This window comes from Chaetura pelagica, unplaced genomic scaffold (assembly GCF_000747805.2).
Source record: "Chaetura pelagica isolate M959 unplaced genomic scaffold, ChaPel_1.0 scaffold246, whole genome shotgun sequence".
In the NCBI taxonomy this organism is placed as follows: domain Eukaryota; kingdom Metazoa; phylum Chordata; class Aves; order Apodiformes; family Apodidae; genus Chaetura; species Chaetura pelagica.
This window is the reverse complement of record NW_009953647.1, coordinates 2,727,405-2,748,035: the sequence shown is the minus strand read 5'-3', so window position 1 is coordinate 2,748,035 and position 20,631 is coordinate 2,727,405. Positions and strand designations below refer to the sequence as shown.

Genomic DNA, 20,631 nt, shown 5'->3' with positions numbered 1-20,631 from the left:
CTGAAACCGCCGCGTTTCCAGGGTCTGCACACCTACGGTCCCGGAGCCGCGCACCGACTGCCGCCGCTTTGTGGTGGGGGGGGGCGGCCTGCGCTTGGAGTGCCTGCAGCCTCTTTGCTACCCAGCTCATCCTACCTGCACTGCCGCGTGGTGAGACAATTCCGGCTACCCCAGTTTATAGGGGAAAATATAATCCAGCCATTCGGGCATACCCCTCCCCTCTTCTTCCCTCACTTGAATAAGGTGTGTAACTAAGGTGTACCCATATATGTTTAATGTGTTGTAATCACTCCTTTTGAACCTCCTGCCCCAAATTGCTTTGTTTTCCCCACAATAAACCTTGCTGTTGTTAGAAATATTAGTAAGCACTGAGCAGGTTATTCACTCAAAAAAGTCGGGACATAAGTTCCTGTCTCCTCTGTGTGAGGCGATACCCACGTGTGGATCTCTCAGCAAATCCTGATAAGTTAATACACTCCAATAAGGAGATATAATAGGTCACGGATCGTGACATGTATCCAATTTATGAAAGTTGTATAGGTATGAACTTACCTATGCAAATAAAAATAAACAACTACAACCCCCCCTGGTCTTCCAGAGAATTAGGCACCTGAATCCAAATCATCTTCAGGAAGGGTTAAGAACCTCCTTTTGGTAATTTTGAAAATCGTGGCCTGAATTGAATGAAAAATCTGTTTTCAGGAGACAGCTGTAGCTCCTTTTATCAAGAGAAATCTTTTCAGGAAAAAAGTACTCTCCTTTGAAGTTCCAAGAAATGCACTCACTGAAGAAGTGTCTAAGAACGCGCTTTTACTTTTATATGTATACTTTTTTTCCCCAGCTCTTTTTTGAATACTGTGAGGTTGTGTACAGAACTGCTGGCTACGGTAAACATTACAATGTGGACATGTCTGCCAACTACACCGTGCATTGAGTGGGTGGAAATTTTAATTTCATCTATGTTTTATAGCTTACTGTACTGTTTCCACAAAATCAGTGGGTTAATGAGTTTTTGACAGAATGAAAACCTTTTGATGAAAACTTATTTGTGCTAGCAGAGTCAGCATGGCTTGGTCACATTGAACTTTGGGTTATTGCTGTGACGTAATGCTAATTTCACAAAGAGAGCATGTAAAGTATTTCCTTTCTCACTATCCAGAAAGGTGCCCTTACCTGTTTGGACTGAGCTATCATTGGAACAATGTCTTCCTATATTTCTACAGCACCTTATCCCCTGAGACTGTCAGGCCTCCTTACTCCAAAGCTGTTTGTAGAATGTTATCAAAAGGTAAGTGTGGATTGTTACAAGATAAGTGTTACAAGTGTGGATATGCTACAAGATACAAATTTCATTGTGAAGAAGGCCCCTCTGTTTCAGACTAAACTGTAACACATAAAAAGTATTTCTTAAATTATTTTTCAAAGAGTAACTCTGTTTTCATACTTCAGCATTCAGTAGAAAAGTAACAAGCTGCGATATCTCCAGGTATTTCATCTCATACCATCCCTGTGAAAAAATATATACATGGGAAAGTGAAACAGCTTTGTATTTAATGTGTCAGTGTATAGTAGCTGATTTTTATATATGAGTAGGATATGTATGTTTGTGTGTTCCCATCTATGGGAAAATAAAATTCTAACTTGTCATATACAAGATTGGCATAGAAGCCAAAACCAAGCAAACCAGGCATGTAGAATCAAGTGTACAAAGCTGTCTAAGAAATAATGCACTGGACTGAATGGTTCATGGTGCCATATTGGATTGACTCATACTTTTTGTCAAAGTAGAGCTGCTATACTTTCAGACCCCCAGGAACTGTTGAACTTAAACAACTGCTTTGTCTGTAGTTCTGCAGGAGGGCAGAACCTGTGTGGCTGTTTCCCTCTGGACCCTTCTGGAACAGCTTTTGGAAGAATTGCTGCACAAAGATCTGCTGGGCAAAGGATCTCACCGTTCTCCAGAAAATCCTGGCAGGCACACGCACATCAGCTCGCCGCTGAGATCGGTGCAGTTGCCGTAGTTGAAACACGTGAGGTTTCTCTCTTCATTCCCACAAACTGTGTATGGTAATCTTCTGTATCTAGGTAAATAAGGCAACAGGAGTTATTTGCATTTTCCTTGTGCTCTTTCAGCTTTTCATTTGACTCTACTCCACTGCTTTAGTGGAAAATATTTAGATCTGCCTTGCAGATTTGTTGCTTGCATGTGGAATCTAGTACTGTTAGACTCCAAAGAGAGGGAGCAGTGCTCCTGCTCACAAATGTAGTTTAATACCAATATGAAAGGCATTACATGTTACCTGAAAATGAATACAGAGTTTCAGGGGCTGCACATATCAAGTGTCTCCTTGATTTCCTCATTGGGAAGAAAACCCCACACCTGTGTGCATTGACTCACCTATGCCTGGGGTACTCAAAGTGCTCGTGGTTCATGGCAGGCAGCAACTGAACCAGGAAAACAATGCTGCTACTACCTGGGGCATGGTCCAAAGGGAAGACGGCAGGAACTGAGGTTTAATACTCTCAAAACATGTTTTACTTAATGTTTGATGTGGTTTGTTGTTTTTTTTGTTGGTGGTGGTGGTTTTTTTCTTAATTTAGTTTTCCTTTTCCAAGTATTTACTAGCAAGTTAATTATTAATTTCTTAACAAAACAAAACCAAAAATATGGACAACAATCCACTCATGTTGCTGACATGGCTTCATGTGATACCTGAACAGCTTAGTAGAAGAGTTAAAAATAGAGACTGAGCAGAAGTGGGTGGGGAGAAGAACTTCTTTAGAAGCCCTTCTATTGTTATTTTCTCTCGCCCACCAATTCTGAATTTCTCTACTTATAATTCTAGAGCTCTATTACTCCTAAAGTATAGTTTAAGAGATTCAAATCACTTTAAATCTTTTTTTCTTAAAGGTGGTAAGACAGCTATCTCTGAGCTCTGGTGGACTTGTAACCCTGTTATCAGAGGGCCTGTAGGACCCATGCTGGCAGCAGAGTTCAGCAGCAGAGCTGCACCTCGTTCCTTGTCTTTGCCTCATCAGTCTCTACCTGAGTTGCCAGCTCTCCACTGCCTCAGTCCACATCTAATTGACCTGTACATCTTTCTGTACTACAGACTCTTTATACAATAATTCTGTAGCCATGATTAATGTATAGATGGATGCATAACATCATTTAAAATTGAGACATCAGTGATGTAATAACCCTTTAGGAGAGACCTGACAAAAATCATATGGATCTGCCTTGTTTATAGTACCTGCAAAATCTCCCAGTGAAGTTAGCAGCACACAGGCAAGAATAGTCATTAATCCCATCAATGCAGGTGGCTCCATTTGCACACTGATGGCCACGGCAATAGTCTATATCCTCTTCACAATCTACCCCTGTGTAACCAGGTTCACAAGTGCACTCATAAGAGCTGATCCCATCAGTGCAGTTTCCATGAATGCAAGGGTTTGAAGAGCATTCATCGATGTTAACTTCACAATGGGATCCAGTCCATCCTTTGGGACACACGCAGTGGTAAGAAGTATAAAAGTCTTCACATATCCCCTCGTGCATACAGGGATCCAAGCTGCAGACATCTACCTGCAAACAGCCAATAAGAGCAGGGTTTGCTGATATTTTGAGAAATTGCTCCTCTTGAGGTTTTTTAGTAGGGATGTCAGCGTTTTCGAAGTATGAGAGATAAATGCCACTGATTTCTATGGTGCTCATGCATCCCTGCAGGCCATCCAGACTGTCAAAAGCCTTGTCAGCCACATAGATGTCTGTGTCTTCTCTTAAAAAGTTGAGGCTTCCTGCAGCAGTTGTGCTAGTTGCAGTGTCTTTCTTGTTATCTATATCAATGTGCCATCTAGAGAACTGGGACAGGGGCTCTACCATGGAGACCATCACTTGATGCCATTTCCCATCACTCACAAGCAGTGAACTAGCCAGGGTCAGCTTGTAAAAGCTGTTGCCACTTTGCAATTGAAAGAGTAATCTCGAGTTGCTTATACTGATGGTGACAAACTCCGGCTCCTTCTCCGCATGCAGCAGGATCACGTCAGTGTCCCTGGTTCGAAAGCCAAATATGATATTGGTGAGGTCTCTGCTGATTTTCCCATTGCTTCTGTAAAATACCGCACTGCTTCGGCCACTAAACACTGCGTTAGCAAGACCTGTGCAAAGATAGTAATTGAGAAACCAGGCCAACTTTAAACCAATACATGTGGAACAATACTTCTTCAGTGCCCATGCTCCCTGTCATGTAAGTCCTTCTGGGTTTGCTGAAAAACAATCCACCAGTGTTTCAGTTATCCCTGCCTGCCCCTTATGGCTATAGAAATGACAGAGCAGTGCCAGCACCACAAATATGGACATCAAAAGTCTGCTGCTTTGCATCATCTCAAGTTATCATTGTAAAGATACAATTCCACATTTGTGCAATCTCTCTTTTTCTTCTTTAGACAAAGAGAAGGAGATGATCATAATTTTGTACAACTCAAACATGAGGCTAAGAAAGTAGTTCAAAGAAAGATATATATTTGGTATTTTACGTTCATTCCCTAAGTACGGGCAGCTAGGTTCCCCCACCCCCCCCAACAGATCTGGACAGGGTGAACCTTTGTTCTCATTCCTCTTTTCTTAGGTAAAGAACTAAAGAGGTTTTAGAGAGTATTTGATTGGATCCTAATTTAATCTCACTGATGCAAATAAGATGCATTTAATTGAAATCAGTTGGCAAAAAGCCCCTTCAAAATCAGTGTAAGAAGAGTCCTGCCTGTCACGTTGAATACCAGCTTCTCCTGCTGTGCAGGTGCAGCCACAGCCCTACTGATGGCACCAAGCCTGTGCTGGTGGGACTGGGAGGGCAGCCGAGCACTCAGTTTGCACTGCTGTGAGTGAAAATTGATGGGTAACATAGTGGCAGTTTTATGGACATCTTCACAAAGGTATTTGACATCTTTCATTAGCATGGTTTCTACTAAAATGCACTAACTCACTGGGCTGTCAATTTGCACATTCTGAGATTTATGGGGATCATGGACAGGGAGAAGCAACAGGAAAGAATGTCTTCTGTCTGTACTTCAGACATATTTAGCTTTAAAAGATCCTAGCACTGAGATAAGGTGGGTTCCTGAGCTATCTCTGAGCCCAGTAAATTGTGATGAAAAGAACCCCTGGGAGTCCCAGTACAAAATTATTGACTGTTGATCCTGACACTAAGGCAGGGTGTAACTACATTGCCTAGTGCATCAAATATGGTGTCTTTCTCATAAGAAAAGTTTCCCCAGAAGAAACCATAAGGAAAATGAAAGTCAGAGCTTTTCAAAATTATTTCTGATTTTTAAAAATTTTTATATGCCTCACAAAATGGAGTTATTTTGGCTAATAAAGCAAAAAATAATCCTGCAGAACTCGTATTAAGTCCTGAACTTAAAATGGTAGCCAGAGCATGAGACACCAAGCTGGCAGAGAACTCACTGGCCAGTAGAACTTTTTTTCATTACCCTGAATTGAACAAGAAGTCTATGCTGTAGTAAAGAAAACAACTAGTTAAATGTAAATATAAAATATAAATAGAAAAAAGACATCAAGCTTTTGGGAAGTGTCCAAAGGAGAGCCACAAGGATGGTGAAGGAGCTGGATGGGATGACTTAGGAGGAGCGTCTGAGGTCACTGGGATTATTCAGCTTGGAGAAGAGGAGGGTGAGGGGTGACCTCATTGCAGTCTGTGGCTTCCTCACAAGGGGAAGAAATGGGGCAGGTCCTGATCTCTTCACTCCTGTGACCAGTGACAGGACTTGGGAAAATGGCAGGAAGCTGAATCAGGGCAGGGTTAGGTTAGATATCAGGAAAAGGGTTTTCTCCCAGAGGGTGGTTGAACACTGGAACAAGCTCCCCAGGGAAGTGGTCACAGCACCAAGCCTGCCTGAGTTCAAGAAGTGTTTGGGTGATGCTCTCAGGCACATGGTGTGATTCTAGGGGTGCCCTACACAGAGATAGGAGTTGGACTCAATGATCCTGATGGGTCCCTTCCAACTCAGTTTCTATTCTATGATTAAAAATACAGCTCTGTAGTGCGGGAATTTTTTAATATCTATTAAGGGAAATTCCTACTACTACCACATAAACCAGCACAGAAATCTAAAGGTGATCTAACAGTGTAAATGACCTTGAGTTTAGCAAAAGCAAACAGTTCACTTTTCACTACTCTCTGTGTGTTTATATTCTACAATAATATGCAAGAGTAAAGCTTATGAGATAACATATTTTCATGTTATCATTAAAGATTTCTGCAAGAGAAGGTGCAATTATTTTAATTTCAGTTTTAATTTTTTTAAAGTGCTGCAATGCTGATTCTTGCAGTCTCAACAAAAAGAGCGTTGTATTGGTTTGTCAGCACATTGTCTTTGATAGAAATTTTTTGTTTACCAACCTTCTCATTCCTAAGAGTCAGCCATTCTAACAGCTTCCATTAGACTGTGTGTGTATTTATCTTCCTTCACAGCATCATTAGGGCTTTCTTAGATAGCAAAAAGAAAAATATTGCTTCAAAATCCTTACTTGCTTTTTAAATTCCACTCAGGGTGGAAAGGAGAAAGAAAGTAGAGAGAGAAAGAGATATGCAGGATGGCTAAAGTTCTTAAGACAGCTAATGGTCATCAGTTTTCAAATAGACTGCTTGGCATGCAGGTGGTTCTTATGAAGTTATTAGTTGAATAACTGTACTGCTGGTATTAAGTTGACTTTCTTCAAAGATATTTAACATTTAAGAAAATCAAATTATACATGATGTCATGTCTTGTCTTTTCAGGGGGATGAAGAACTTCCTAAGGCTAATCCAACATTGAATATCCTCCTATTTCCCTGCATTGGAACTAGGAAGGGTACTCTCACAGTTCAGCAACATACCGATCTATTGTGCAACCTCAATAAGTTGTGTTGAGTAAGTCAAAAGCAAAGGTCCTGTAAACATCAGTGTCTGTGTCAGTGGGCCTCTTGAAAATTTCTGAGTTTGGTGGGGCAGACTCTTCTCAATAATGTTACTTACAATTGACATAATTATTTTAATACAGCAATAACATTTGAACAAACTTTAAAGGCAGTGCATGTTGAGTTTTAAGGAAATGCAGATGAAAATGTCTATTGCTTCTAATCTTCAGAGATTATAGGAATAACTGAAATGTACCTACATTCAAATCCATCGTGCACCAGCTGGCAATGTGCTTCATGAGGACAGGGCCCAAGCTCACACCACTTTACTTCCTCACATGCCTTCCCTGCTGTGTTAGGTGGACACGTGCAAGTGAAGTCATCCCAGATAGAATAGCACACACCACCGTTGTGGCAAGGGTTGGACTATGGGGAAAAAGAAGAGGCAACCTAAGCATGAATAAAAGCTGGTGGACTCCCAGCTCTAAGGGTTGGGAGACTATTTGGCAAAAAGGAGAGTTCTGTTTATTTTAGATGGGAAGTGATAACGATCAATAATTGGTGAAAAACAGTACTTCAACCTTAAAATATTTTCTTTCTCCTCTAGGCAAACACATTTTTCTGCTTATATTAATCATATGTAGCCTAACTCAACAAAATCTGTTCTTTCTAGCATTCTTACATATTTTCATTTCATTATAATCAAATAATGTATAAAACTTTAAATGAAATTCCTTGTTATGAAAATGTAAAAATATTCTGAAAAATGCCATTCTTACCTTGCAGAGGTTGTCACCAGTGCAGCCTTGGGTGACATTGATCAGAGTTTGGTTGATAAGAGAATTCAGTGGACTGGTGAGAGGGAAGAATTCCAGCAGCTGGTTATTCACTCTTACATCTTGGATGCAGCCTTTGAAATACCTGCCATTTTTATCATCTTCTTTGTTATCTGGTAAGCCTCCAATGTAAAGAATATCCTTACTTTGGATGGTTAGTACTGGAGTAGAAATAAAGCCTAGATATTCAGAGGACTGAAACAATTCCATCTTACTTGGTTCTATTTTTAATGTTATTAAGTAAAAGTTTCCATCATTCATGGAGTGTTTCCCTAATAACTTCTTGGAATTTAGAGCTAATATTGTGAGTTTCCCACCTTCCAAGTAGACTCTTACGTAGATGTGAGTGCTGTTTCTCAAAGCCAGTAACAAGCCAGAAGGTTTACGTGTTCGGACAAACATTGATATGTTCAAATTTTCATTCTGAATGGCATGACCAGAAAAAGCAGCATAGCCTGAGGAGTCCTCAGATCCAAACCGGCCTGGAATGTACTCTTGAGGTTAGAGATACAGGAAAAGATGATAAAAGAGAGAAAAGAAGAAAGAAAAATTTAATAGTTAGGGCTAAATGACATGGGAGCCAATGCAATGATCAAATAGATACTTTGGGTAATATTTACTTATGGCAGTAAGATGTGCTGATATTTATGGATGAATAAAGACTTAATCCAGCTGTAAATAGCTTCTATTTCAAAATTCTTGTTCACTTTCATGGCTACAGCATAAAAAACCAGTGCAGGAACAGATGTTGAATTATTTGGCATATTTTCCCCCTTTATCATGCTCTGTATAATGCTGTGTTTGCAAACGGTTAAACAAGGAGAGATTTCTGTAGTTTCTTGGATTGGTGCTCAGATTATTTTGAAAAGAACCTAGCTGCTTTCATCCTCTGATGACCACGGAAGTTAATGTAATTCTGGAACTTTGTGATATTTTTTTGCAATGATTCCAAATATTGAAATAACCAAAAGTGGCTCAGCCAATCCCTCTTGTGTAAAACCTCCAAAGAGGGCACCTATTTGGTGCTGCCTGAAGTCCCCAGGTCTCTGACAGACTTTCTATTGCTAGGGCTCAACACTTGCTTGTATGCATCAACTTGCATCCAATTATGAATCCTGCTCAGTCCTGTGAGTGTCCAGAATGCTACGGTGTCATGAGGGGTGAAAAGAATCCAGGATCAAGGAAGCCTTTTTCTTTTTTTTTTTTTTCTTTTTTCTTTTTTTTCCTTTCTTTTTTTCTTTTTTTTCTTCTTCTTATCAATTAAAATGATTAAACCAAAACCATCTGTCTCTCTCCCTTAGTCTATTTTCAGTAATGATTTTCAGACTTGTAAGGATACAAGATATTTAGCCCAAACCGTATTTTATTCTGATGAATCATCTCATTAAAGAACAACAAAGTGTTTCTATTTTTACACTTTAAGTTTTGTGATCTTGTCCTCAATATTATAGACTTCCTGCCTAAAAACTTTCAAGAGCTATTTTTAAGATATCAAATTCATAAAAAGAATAAACCAAGGTTTTAAAAAATGCTCACATAGTTAAGGAGTCAGTCCTCCTTTGTGCAGTAAAACTCCTAGAGTGAGACCTCATAGGCCAAGTTTCTGCCTGCAGCACTATTTTTTTTATGACTACATAAAAAAACCCAATGAAAACAGGGAACTAACTGTGAAGCCCCAACAGACCCTTAATAGCCACACTGCACTACTATGTGGCTCAGTAGTATCATTTAGCACCAGGAATTACTTGTTCCTAAACAGATGATTTCATAATTACATTTGAAATACTATAATTCTATTAATAAGACTACTGATACATATACATGTGCTTGTTAAAACCAAGGTATGTAAAGTATCTGATGAAATGGATGTTTTGAGGCATCAAATCTCTTAAGTTATATCTTCTCTGTGAGGTGGTGCTAGAGACAAGACATTTTTTCATCAGGGTAAAAATAAAATTTCTGCTGGAATGAGGATTGCACATTTGCAGTATTTGAATGAAGCATTGACTTTCAAAAAGCTATTTCATGTTAACAGCTATTTTGTTACATTTCTCTCTATTTATAAGTACACAAATATATATAATCAATCTGATTTTCTGTTAGATGAGATGACTGGCATCACCTTAGTCAATATTAACCTCTTGGGTCACAACATCTGGATGTTGATCAAAATGAGTCAACATCTGTTTGTTATTTTGTATATGTAGTGAAAATATTGCCTCTTGTCAATTAAATACTTGGCAGCAACTTTTCTTCAAAAAGACACTAGCATTTCTTAGGTTATCCTTTACCACAAGTCTCCCCCACTCTGCTTTTTAAGAAAGCTGCCACAGTCTTTTAAATATGGCATATATCTAGAACCTATGTATCAAAATGGCATGGTGCCATGATTTGCAGGGAATACTGTGGTCAGCAAAAAAAAAAAATAATTAAAAAAATGCATGCTTTCTAATCATTCTCAACAGTTCCAATGCCAGTATAAGCCTCTCCTGGCCCTGACTGGTTTTAATTTTGCTTCATATAAGGAGGCAAACATATTTACCAGATGTTGTCCTATACTGCAAAGTTGCTTTCCAAATCTTTGGATAAATTACAGCTAGACTTCAAAGAAGTCTGTTACAATTACCTCTCAGACTTTGTCATTTTGCAATAAAACCAAAAAGAAAAACTATTGAAAAGTATTGATAACTATTAAGTAGAGCATACAAAATTAAATTGTATTTAAACATTTTGAAGTGTATTTCAAGCTACAGCTTTCTGCAGCCATGCATTCAATAAACCCCTGGGGCCAGTCATTCAGCTGATGTAAATCAATGCAGCTTCACTGGAGTCAGTGCAGCCACACCAGTTTACGCCAGTTTAGAATCTGTCCATTCCAATCTGACAATGGCTCTGCTGTTGTACTTCATTTTTTCCAGTCCACTCAGCAAATATATGTATGTAAATATATGTGTGTATGTATGTACGTGTGCATTTCTCCCCCCCTAAACATGAGTAGGATCCACCATGTGTGGGATGGTTATCAAGGGGGCAGAGAGGGAAGCAGGGGCAAGGGTGCTTCAGGAAGACTCAGTCCTGTACAGTTTTCCTAAACAAAACTGTTTGTTTGAAATCCTTAAAACTTTTGCTGAGGAAGGATTGCAGAGTCCACACCAGAAATGCTCCTCAGGGCTTCTGAGGAGTTCTGTATTTACAGCTCCAGAGAGTTTCACACACTGGAAGCAGTATAGCAGGGAGCTGGGCAGGGACCTCCTGTTGTCCTTCCACTTTGCCTCTGCCTGTGCTTGGAAAGATCATTTGTAGCAGGAAAAGTGATAAAGGCTTCTGCAACTTTTGTATTCCTGTTCATCACTGCCAAAGAGGCTGTTTGCTGAGATGTGCTCTTTTGTTTGCTGTGACATGGCCCATGTTTCCCTCTGGTCACCAAGCAGCTCTCTGGTAATCACAGCCTTCATTAGTGTTTGTCCAGAGCTGCCTTGAGACCAGCTGAGAGATGAATGGGCCCTGTTTCCAGCCTCTGAAGCCCTGCCTTCTCCTTAGGCTAATCAGATTAAGTTAATAATATAATCTTGTTCATTATTTAAAATTGGAATCTCTTTTTTTTTTTTTTTAACTTGCAGTACTCCTGCTTGCCTTTCATTGCCTTAAATGAGTTTCTCTATAAAAGCCTGGAGAGTTTGAGGATAAGGTTTTCAAAGAATGTTTTGAAAAGTAAGACTTAAACTCCAAGTGACTTGGTTGCTTTCTAAATTTTACTCAGGGTACATAACCTCCAGTGAACTACAGTTTTCTGGAGTTTATGGCCTGCTCAGAGCACTAAGAAGATTTTAAAACTGGATGAGTGGAATCCACCAGTTGAGCCTGACTTTTTTTGTCAGGCTGAAATGCAGCCTTCCTGGGAAGGTAACTGGAAAATAAAGAAGGCATGCTACTACTAACCTCTTGCACTTTCTTACCGGTTGACATTAAGCTCCAGAGATCCTACGGGTCATGCCGTTTCACCACCAGGTAAACAGGAGTGTTTATGATCATGTTTTCAGCAACCACTTGAAACACAAATCCCAACAGCATTCCCTTACCTGTTGCACAGTTTGGCCCAGTGTACGGCCGGTGGCAATCGCAGTGGTAGCTCAGCCAGAGGTTGGTACAGCGTCCCCTGTTCTGACATGGGTGGGTTTCACACCAGTCCTTTCTAGCACATCCTGTCCTGACATTTAAAGATGATTCAAGTGATGCATTCTCTGGAGTAATAACAGTCAAGTCTATTTCAATGTCCTGGAGACAGCCTACAAACGAAGGTGCAGAGTGTATATTATAGATGTTAAGTAGAGAGCTGCTGCTCATGTTCCCGGCCGGTAAGCCACCCAGAAGTGTGCTCTGGAATGCAAGCATCACGTGATCGTTATCTAGCACAGCAGATGTTTTATTGAGACATGATTCTACACAAGAGCTGTCAAGCAAATGAAGAGTTACAGCTCTTGCCAAGGTTACCTCCACCCAGTGCCATTCTCCATCACTGACATTGTGGGGAATATGCAAAGGAGCCTGCAGCTGGTTCTTGACTTGCACGGATAAGCATAAGTAGCCATTGAGTAACTCCAGCTTCACAAATGTATTTTTGTCCCCTCGGTAAAACAGAAAAGCTGTAGGCTGCACAGTTTGAAACCTCAGTTTTATATTATAGAAAAATTCCTTCTTCGAGGTCAGGGGATTCTTCCACAGAAGGAAACTATTTCCTTGAAAAGAAAGTGTGGTTACAGTTTCACAGTGTATTCCAGTGTATCCGGGTGAGCATACACAGCTGAATCCGTGTTGGCCATTTTTTAAATGTGGGATACATATTCCATTGTTTTGGCATTGCTGATCAGTACAGCCACGGAGAACATCTGTACAGTTCCAGCCACCATAATAAATCCCTTCTTTGTCTGCAGGTGGGCAATGGCAAGTGTAATTCCCAGGAAAATTCTCACAGATTCCACCATTTTGGCAAGGGTTCATGTGACATTCGTTGACGTCTTCTTCACAGTGAGTACCTGAAGAATAAGTAAAGAGTTAGACATTTTGGTACAGACATCTATAGTCCAAAGTGACATCTTTAATAACGTGTGCTTTATTAATTTATCTTTATTTAGTGTGGAATGTCTTGATATGATTGATTCACAAATCTAAAAAAATGTTAAATATAAAATACCATTCACATGCTATTGTTTTCTTGTGCAAAGTATTATATAAACATCTTAGTGATAATTACATTTTGGAGAAAAGAACCAAAGAAATTGACAGTTTTGATATGAATAATGTAATGAAATTGAGATAAACATCACCTCCAGAAGGTGTGATCAAGTAATTGTTTCACACCTATTCTGTGGCAGAAATCTGGAACGTTTTGAGAGGAACCGAATTATTTATCACATATAAAACCCCGTGAACTGTTGCTTAATTCTTGTTCATAATACAGTGTGTTGGTGACCTGGAGTATAGTCCATTGGTCTTTCATTCTCTGTCACATTCATTCAAGCAGTAGAAGGATTACAGACTAGTATTTCTGGTCCAATATGAAACGTCTGGGAGCAACAATCTTCAAGTGAGAGCCACAGGACTTATCACTGCTTTATGATATAGTGGGACAGACTGATAAGTAGGTGAACATCTCTGCAAAATGTGAGGAGAGTTCACTTGTGATGTGAGGATCTGAGAGAAGCTGTTGGAGGGGTTTGAACCTGTAGGTCCCAACAGAATATTCCTTGTACAGTGTATCAACCATGGAACTTTCTTTACCTCTCCTGTATACAAAATATAAAGCAAGAAGAGAGGAAAGGAATATTGTCTTAGAAGTCTCAGAGCTTGTTGATGAGAGCACTTCCGTAGAAGATGGGTAATACAGACTCATATTTTCTCTTCTTCCATAATGTTTGGCTTCTGGTATATTGGCTAAAAGGAGGGCCCCTCATCTCAACTTCACAGTCATTTGATAGATGAGATCTAAGTATGTCTACTGAATCAGACTTCACAAAGAGAAAAAAATCTGTTCCTCTTGTGAAACATCTTTTTATCCTTCTGCACAGTTGTTCATCTATAAAGTAGTAATTATAGTAACTTCTCCCTTGAGCAATCAAGTGACCAATATGTATGCAATGGATCAGGAAAAATCTGTTTCTTATCTCCCTTGGAAGCAGTCAAAATATCAAAATAATTTTTTGAACACTCATGCTAAGTGCAACTCCTAATATTTCCATTTCCCTTCATAGTTATTCTAGAGAAAAATAAATGCTTTGCAATTATTTTTTAAATTACTGTAATCAGCACAAAGCAGTTTATAGATATAATTATGCCTGTCCCCACAGTAAAACTGGTGCCTGTAAGTTAGATAATAGGGTATCCTGAGAGAGTTACAGCTAGGTAGCAGGCACCACACCTAGCTTTACATACAAATTTGCATCAAGCTTTATTTTTACAGCAAGATATAGCCATTTTTTTCATGGAAAATTACAAAGCAGCATTCAACCACAATTAATTGCTTCAAATAGCAGCAGATAAATGTCGTTACCCAGGATAATTCCTTGCCTGTCCACGTTATTCAATCACAGTTGTAACTAGACCCATTTCAGAGAGTGGTAAGTTACAGGAGAGCCAGAAGGGAACTGAGATTGAGGTTGACTGAGGTTGAGATTTGTTTAAAATATCATCCATAGTGAAGTGGTCATAGCATGTGTATGAAAGGCTCTCCCTGCAGTGATCCTCCTCACGCATCAGTCTTCAGTTACAGCATATAGTTCCCATTTGAAGCTTCAGATTATCAGACACAGCTAGTGCTATCTCCCTGGTCTGGCAGGGGGGTTTTACAGCAACAGTCTCTGTTTTTCAGGCAGGCGCATCTTCATTCCAATGTGAGATGTCTATGTATACCTTAATGTGTAGTGGCATCTGGCAGAAATATGACTCATTGGGACTGACTTTCCCAAAGAGAAGTGCACTTCCCAAACTGTTACTGACTAGGGGCCAGAACAATATCTGCTTTGCCCAGTCTGTGTCAATTTCTGTGTTAGCAACTTGTCCTGCTTTTCCTATTCTAGTATATGAAAAGTGAAGTTACCATGAGCTGTTTTCTGTTATGGTCACTGTTTTATTACATCTCTTGCCTGATATTGCTCCCTTCCCTGCTTTGACATTGAGAACAATGTGTCCACAGGTCTTGTATACAACTCAGTCTTCATGTGAGAGCTGTAGAAATACAGGTCTCCTCATGTTTTCGTGTCAGAGATAAAAATTACTGCAGCCTAGAAACGGCAGGATCAGGGATGTACTTAGCCTTGTCATGGGGCTTCAGAGGGTCAGAGCATGCTTAAGGATTTATAGACGGGGAGCCCCTATAAAACCTTTCATAGAAAAAAATCAGCATAGTGAATGGCTAGATACCTGGTTGCTGCATTTTCAGTAACACCTACTGACTGTGTATATTAGTTTGTTATCCCACAACGCCTGAGGGGCATCACCTTTGCCTTGTAGCTGTAGTCAGAGTCACAGCTTAGAATAGTGGCTTGTCTCTGGAAAGGATGAAACATATGCATAAACTGAACCAAACTTCACTATAAATTTAGTGTCTGTGTCGTTCTCTACTTAATCAAATTAGCAATAAAATTAATGAAAAGATTTCATGAAAATGCTAAACTTGTTTGGAAATCATATATATTTCTACCATTAAATTTAGCTAAAACGTTTGATAACAAAAGCAGCAATGTCTAACAAAGAAATAAAAATAGTTTTATGAGGAGGAACACATATTGTTAGTGTATTCCTTGCTTTTAGAAAATCAATAACATCCGTTATTAAATGCAAAGTGACTAAAACAGAGCCAGTTAAATATGTGTGATTTCATAAGCATTTCAGTGTCTGAATACAATGCTTAATTTTAAAGTAATTATGTTAATAATTAACAAAATAATTATTTTGCTGGATTGTGTGTATATATATACATACATACATGTGTACACTTACATCTATATGCCTATTATTTTATAATAAGATCAGCACAAACATAAAGATAGGTCACAACAAAAGACAAATAATAAGCCATTTTTTCATATCAAGAATAAAAAAAGCAGCTGTTCTTATAAGTGGTGTGGATATTCCTTGTTATCTGCCAATTGCTATACAAGCAAAGACCACTGTCACTCAAGATAAAAGCATTCTAGATAAAAGGATTAGTCAATATTTATAGAACTGTATAAGCAGTTCAAATAGCTCAGGTTGGAGTAATTTAGCATGTAAAAAAAGTATCCTCAAAAGATGTAAAACATACTAAAGCAAGTGCAAGGGGAAGTATTATTTTCTTGTCAGTGTTTCCATGCATTAGCTCAGCTAAACATATTTGTGTTTTTAAAATAAAATAATTCAGCATTTTTTTCTTCTAAATATAATACACACCTACCTAAAATATCAGATAATGTGAATATTTGTAACATATTTTCGTAGATAATTATTACTTTTTCCTCCTGTAACATTTCTTTCAAAACAGAGATGAAACAGCTCCTTTGACTCAGTTTGATAACATCACTTATAATCTGTCTTCTTTTTTCACTTACACATTATTATAAGGTAGCTGTTTTCTAACTGTTAACTTCTTGATTAAACTGTCTGTTTCAAATTTAGCAGCAAAGGTTTCCTGCAGAAGCAGGATGACAAAAGCTGTTACTCAAGCATAATTCTGCTGAAGGCCACTAATTTTCATTTTGATTAAACAATAGTAAAAATATTATCTGAGTTACGCTTTTGCTACACACCTTTGGTTAAAAATCTTTTTACAGCCTTCTGCCTTTTCAGTTCCTTGACAGTGTATAAATATTAAGCACATACAAGCAAACAGCCTGGATAAATACTCTACTTTCAATACAGTCTAAGTACACAATATAATGTCAGAAAAAAAGAAAATATTTACCTGTAAACATTGTCATTAAAATGATGTAAACCTGTATCCTAGTTGCAACCATCTTTTTCCAAAGGAAAAAGATCTTTTAGCACTTAAGCAGTCCACAAACTAAGTTTCTGAAAAATTCAGCACAGTTCTTAGTATAAAGGCTTCCTTTCCAGGATTAGCTTGCTCCACTTCTGTACCTGCTGATGTAGTCTGATGGTGTATTTTGCCCAAGCCAGATCAACAAGGCTTAAAGTAAGACTCATTAAACTGCTTACACAATAGATATGTATTCTAGTTAAATTGTTTTTCAATATGTTTTTTCAAGTTTGCTCACACTAATCTTTAATTATGTTTCAAAGAGAGGCGTATTTTTAGGATCTGTTCAATTTGTCACTTTTCATTATTTTACAAGGTATTTTTAATGAGATATTTTCTTTAATTTTCAAGTAGTTAACCCAAATAAACTCTTTACAGTCACTGTCTTTCAGAGAAGCTATACATCTCAATAATCAGATAGAAAAACCTAAGATTGTGCCTCATTTCTTTGTTTTATAAGGTGTTTTTTCTCTCATTTTGCTACTTACTAGAAAGTTATGTCTGCAGATTTTTGAGTGTGCTGAAGACAGGAAAAAAAATTACTGAAATATTTTCTTTCTTCAGCTCTTCAACCAAGTAATTTTGATTCGGACCTAATTTAATGAGAGAAGAATAGAGTTCAGGAGATTTAATTACTTATTTCTGTGATAATTTAAGCAGCAGACATTTATTTTCTCTTTCATTATATTTATTTATATGATGAATTGCTTAAAATATTGCTAGAGCAATATCTTTTTGTGTAATTAGTAAAATAATTATGAAGCAAGAGGGTCTTTCCTGGGTTGGTATTTGTACCATCCAACTGGCATATGGCAAACTGTGGATTTGGATCTCTGTTTTGGCAGTTTCTCATTTTAGAACTTCAATTATGGATCCTGAAGTCGCTCTCAGTCTGTCCCCCAAAAAATGCTGATTTTTGGCAAACATTTTTTAAAATTCTTCTTCTCCCTCAACTCATTTATTCATTAATTCATAAATTCCTGACCTATGTCAAATAGGTTTCTAGGTTCACCATAAGACTCATATGCAGGTTATAATGTTGGATTCATTTGATCTCCAGTTCACAATTGCATTTATGGTGATGCTCTGAAAATTGTTTCTCCCTCCAGCCTCTGATACAGGTATTGAGTGATTTTCTTAAAATAAATCCAAATACCAGGGGGTAATAATGTCATCCTGACTCTTTGAAAGGTAAGTCAGGAAGCTTTGAAAAAAGTAAAGTTTGTGTTGATAAACTAGTATGCATGTACTTTATTGTTAGTGCTTACCAGATGTCTCTTGCTACAGCTTGAATTTTGATATGTGTTTTTAGTTTGAAAATAGCAAGAAAAAGCTGCAGGTTCTCAGTAATTGTCAGTCCTTCTGCAACATGACCCTGATAAATGTTCTGAGGTAAGATTATGAAAATACACACTGTGAACAAGTTGGGATGGGCACACACTATTACAGCTCAGTGAAAACATGGAGTTGATGAGACTGAGACAGAGGAACCTCCAACCAAGGTATTTAGAGAACTGCCTGAAGCCACAAGAGAACTGCTGCTGGATTTCCTGAGCAAATATGTCACAAACAAGTGGGGTATGAAAAGTGGTAGTTACTCTAATTACAGTAAGGGTTTGGTATTTTCTTTAATAACATTTTCATATACAAACCAAGGGGAAGAATCTACATGAAACCACCATAAAGCAGGTATAAAACTTTAATAATCCTGGCCAGAAAGTTATTGTCAGAGGTTCCTGTCAAACTGGGAGGCTCTATTGAGTATGGGCTGGGGTTGTCCTGGTTTTGCTCTGGTCAGTATTTTCTTAAAAGCTGTGGATGATGGTATAGAAAGTTTGCTTATTAAGTTGTCTGATGAAGCAAGATTACCTTCACAGGTGAACATAAGAAATTAGAGAAGTGGTCTGAAAAATAATTAATTCAATTCTGGAAGGATTAATTCCATTTCTATAGTCTCAGGCAAGAAAACACAGCAATCAGGTGGAACAATAATTCCAGTTCACAAAGCCTTGGTTCACACCTTAGTGGGAGTACTGAGTTCACTTTTAGTTCTGCACTGCAAGGAGGATTTGTATCAATTGGGAAGAATTCAGTGGACAGCAATAAGGATAGTTACAGGTATAGAAAATATGGCTTGTGAGGAGAAACTAAGAAAGTACAGCTGTTCAGTCAAAAGACAAGCAGAGGAAATGGGACATAGTAACAGTCTTCCAGAACAAAAAAAAGAGAACACACTGTTCCCTAAGACTGTGGTAAACAAGTGAAGAAATAATGGGCTTGACCTGCACCAACAAAGATCCAAGTCACACTTTAGGAAAATAATTCTAATGATAATAAGGCAACAAAGCCTTGGCATATGAGTAAGCCATAAGGTCTATTTTCAATCCTTAAAAATAGATGAGAGACAAAAGTGCAGTGTGACATGAGGCAGCTGATCCTATCCTAAACATGTAGATAGCCCAAATGATACCTGCATGTCTGTCCTTTCCAATATTTTTACGTATCTCTATGACTTCCTTGAATTAAATAATTTCCAGCAGCTGAGCTGTAGATGTGTCAAACTATACACTCACGTCTATGAATCTATACACACATCGGGATAAAATGCAAGTAGGAGTAAATCTTGGATAAACTCAAATTGTAGCATACCCTTTAGAATATGCTTTATGGAAGATGGAGACAATTTGCAATAACACTTCCTCCACATATATTTTACAGTTTTGGAAATATCTGTTAAAAAATCCTACCTCAGGCAGAAACAACTTATTTCAAGGGACTCATTAATCCTGAGGCCAGTGGAAGGATCTGGCAGAGCATATATTCTTCAGAGCTTAAGGTCTTAGCAGACAATCATGAAAATTCTAAGTTTGCCACATCTGTGCTGATAATTGCAAAGAGATAATTACTCTTTGCTGGAAGGAGGAAATGCACGTTCGTGAGTGAGTAAGCGCAAGGAAATAAATTTACTATCTCTATGTAATTGTAATTAAAACTCATGCTTCTGGGCATAAATCAGTTGTCACTGAGGTCAGGAAAGAGGTTTTCCTCTTATGTACATCAGTGTACAGCAAGTGAGGGGTATTTAAATTGATTTTTTTTGGTTCTCCTATTTTTCTTCAATAAAGAACTGGCTTATATTGGTTATTGAATTTAATGTGACCAGAGATCTGATTTTGTATGGAATTTTTTGTTGCTGTCTTAGTAGGAAAAGCTCATATAAAATGAAGGACAGAACACAGGGCAGAGCTGGAGCACATGGAAAACTGGACACTTTAGAAGAGTAACGACAATAAGCATTTGCTAACACTGGGCTAAATTTGCACATGATACTTTTCACACAGTACTTTTCTAAAGTCATAAGACTTTATTAGTTATTCCTTTATTGCAGACAAATTCACTATTCTGCTCTTTCTCCTCTTGCCATTTGAAATGTACATATAAATTTAATACTGGCTAGGAAAAACAATTAAAATAGAAATGGAGTTGAGTGGCTTGGCTTAATCATTAAATATGTCACTCTAGCTGAGGGATATGGAATTCATAATGTGCTATATTCAGAATGGCATGCTGTAACTCAGTCTTTTTAAATGTGGCTGGCCTGAAGCGTCATAGACTAGTTTGAATTTTCAGTTTAAAAAAAAGGATTTATTTTTTTTTTTAAAGTTGTAAAAACCCCCAATCCCTTAATCTCTTCAAACATTAAATGCTTTCTTCAAGCAAAACTTCTTGGAAATGTTTTTCCACTTGTTTCACATGTTTTGGCACACATAAAATACTTCTCATTTGAAAAAAAAAAAAAAAAGAAATCTTGTACATGCTGTAGGTGATTAGTTGTTTAGTGAGATCTGGTGTGTTTATTTTATTTT

At 38.1% G+C, this 20,631-nt stretch overlaps 1 protein-coding gene across 1 annotated transcript in view; it reads right to left on the bottom strand.

Moving 5' to 3' along the window:
• The window catches only part of CRB1 (crumbs family member 1, photoreceptor morphogenesis associated), a 115,224-nt gene that overhangs the window by 21,273 nt on the left and 73,320 nt on the right, over positions 1-20,631 (bottom strand). Inside the window, 5 exon segments of the mRNA XM_009999937.1 lie at positions 1,953-2,081; positions 3,255-4,161; positions 7,180-7,345; positions 7,699-8,249; positions 11,835-12,788. Coding sequence (XP_009998239.1) covers positions 1,953-2,081; positions 3,255-4,161; positions 7,180-7,345; positions 7,699-8,249; positions 11,835-12,788 — 2,707 coding nt within the window.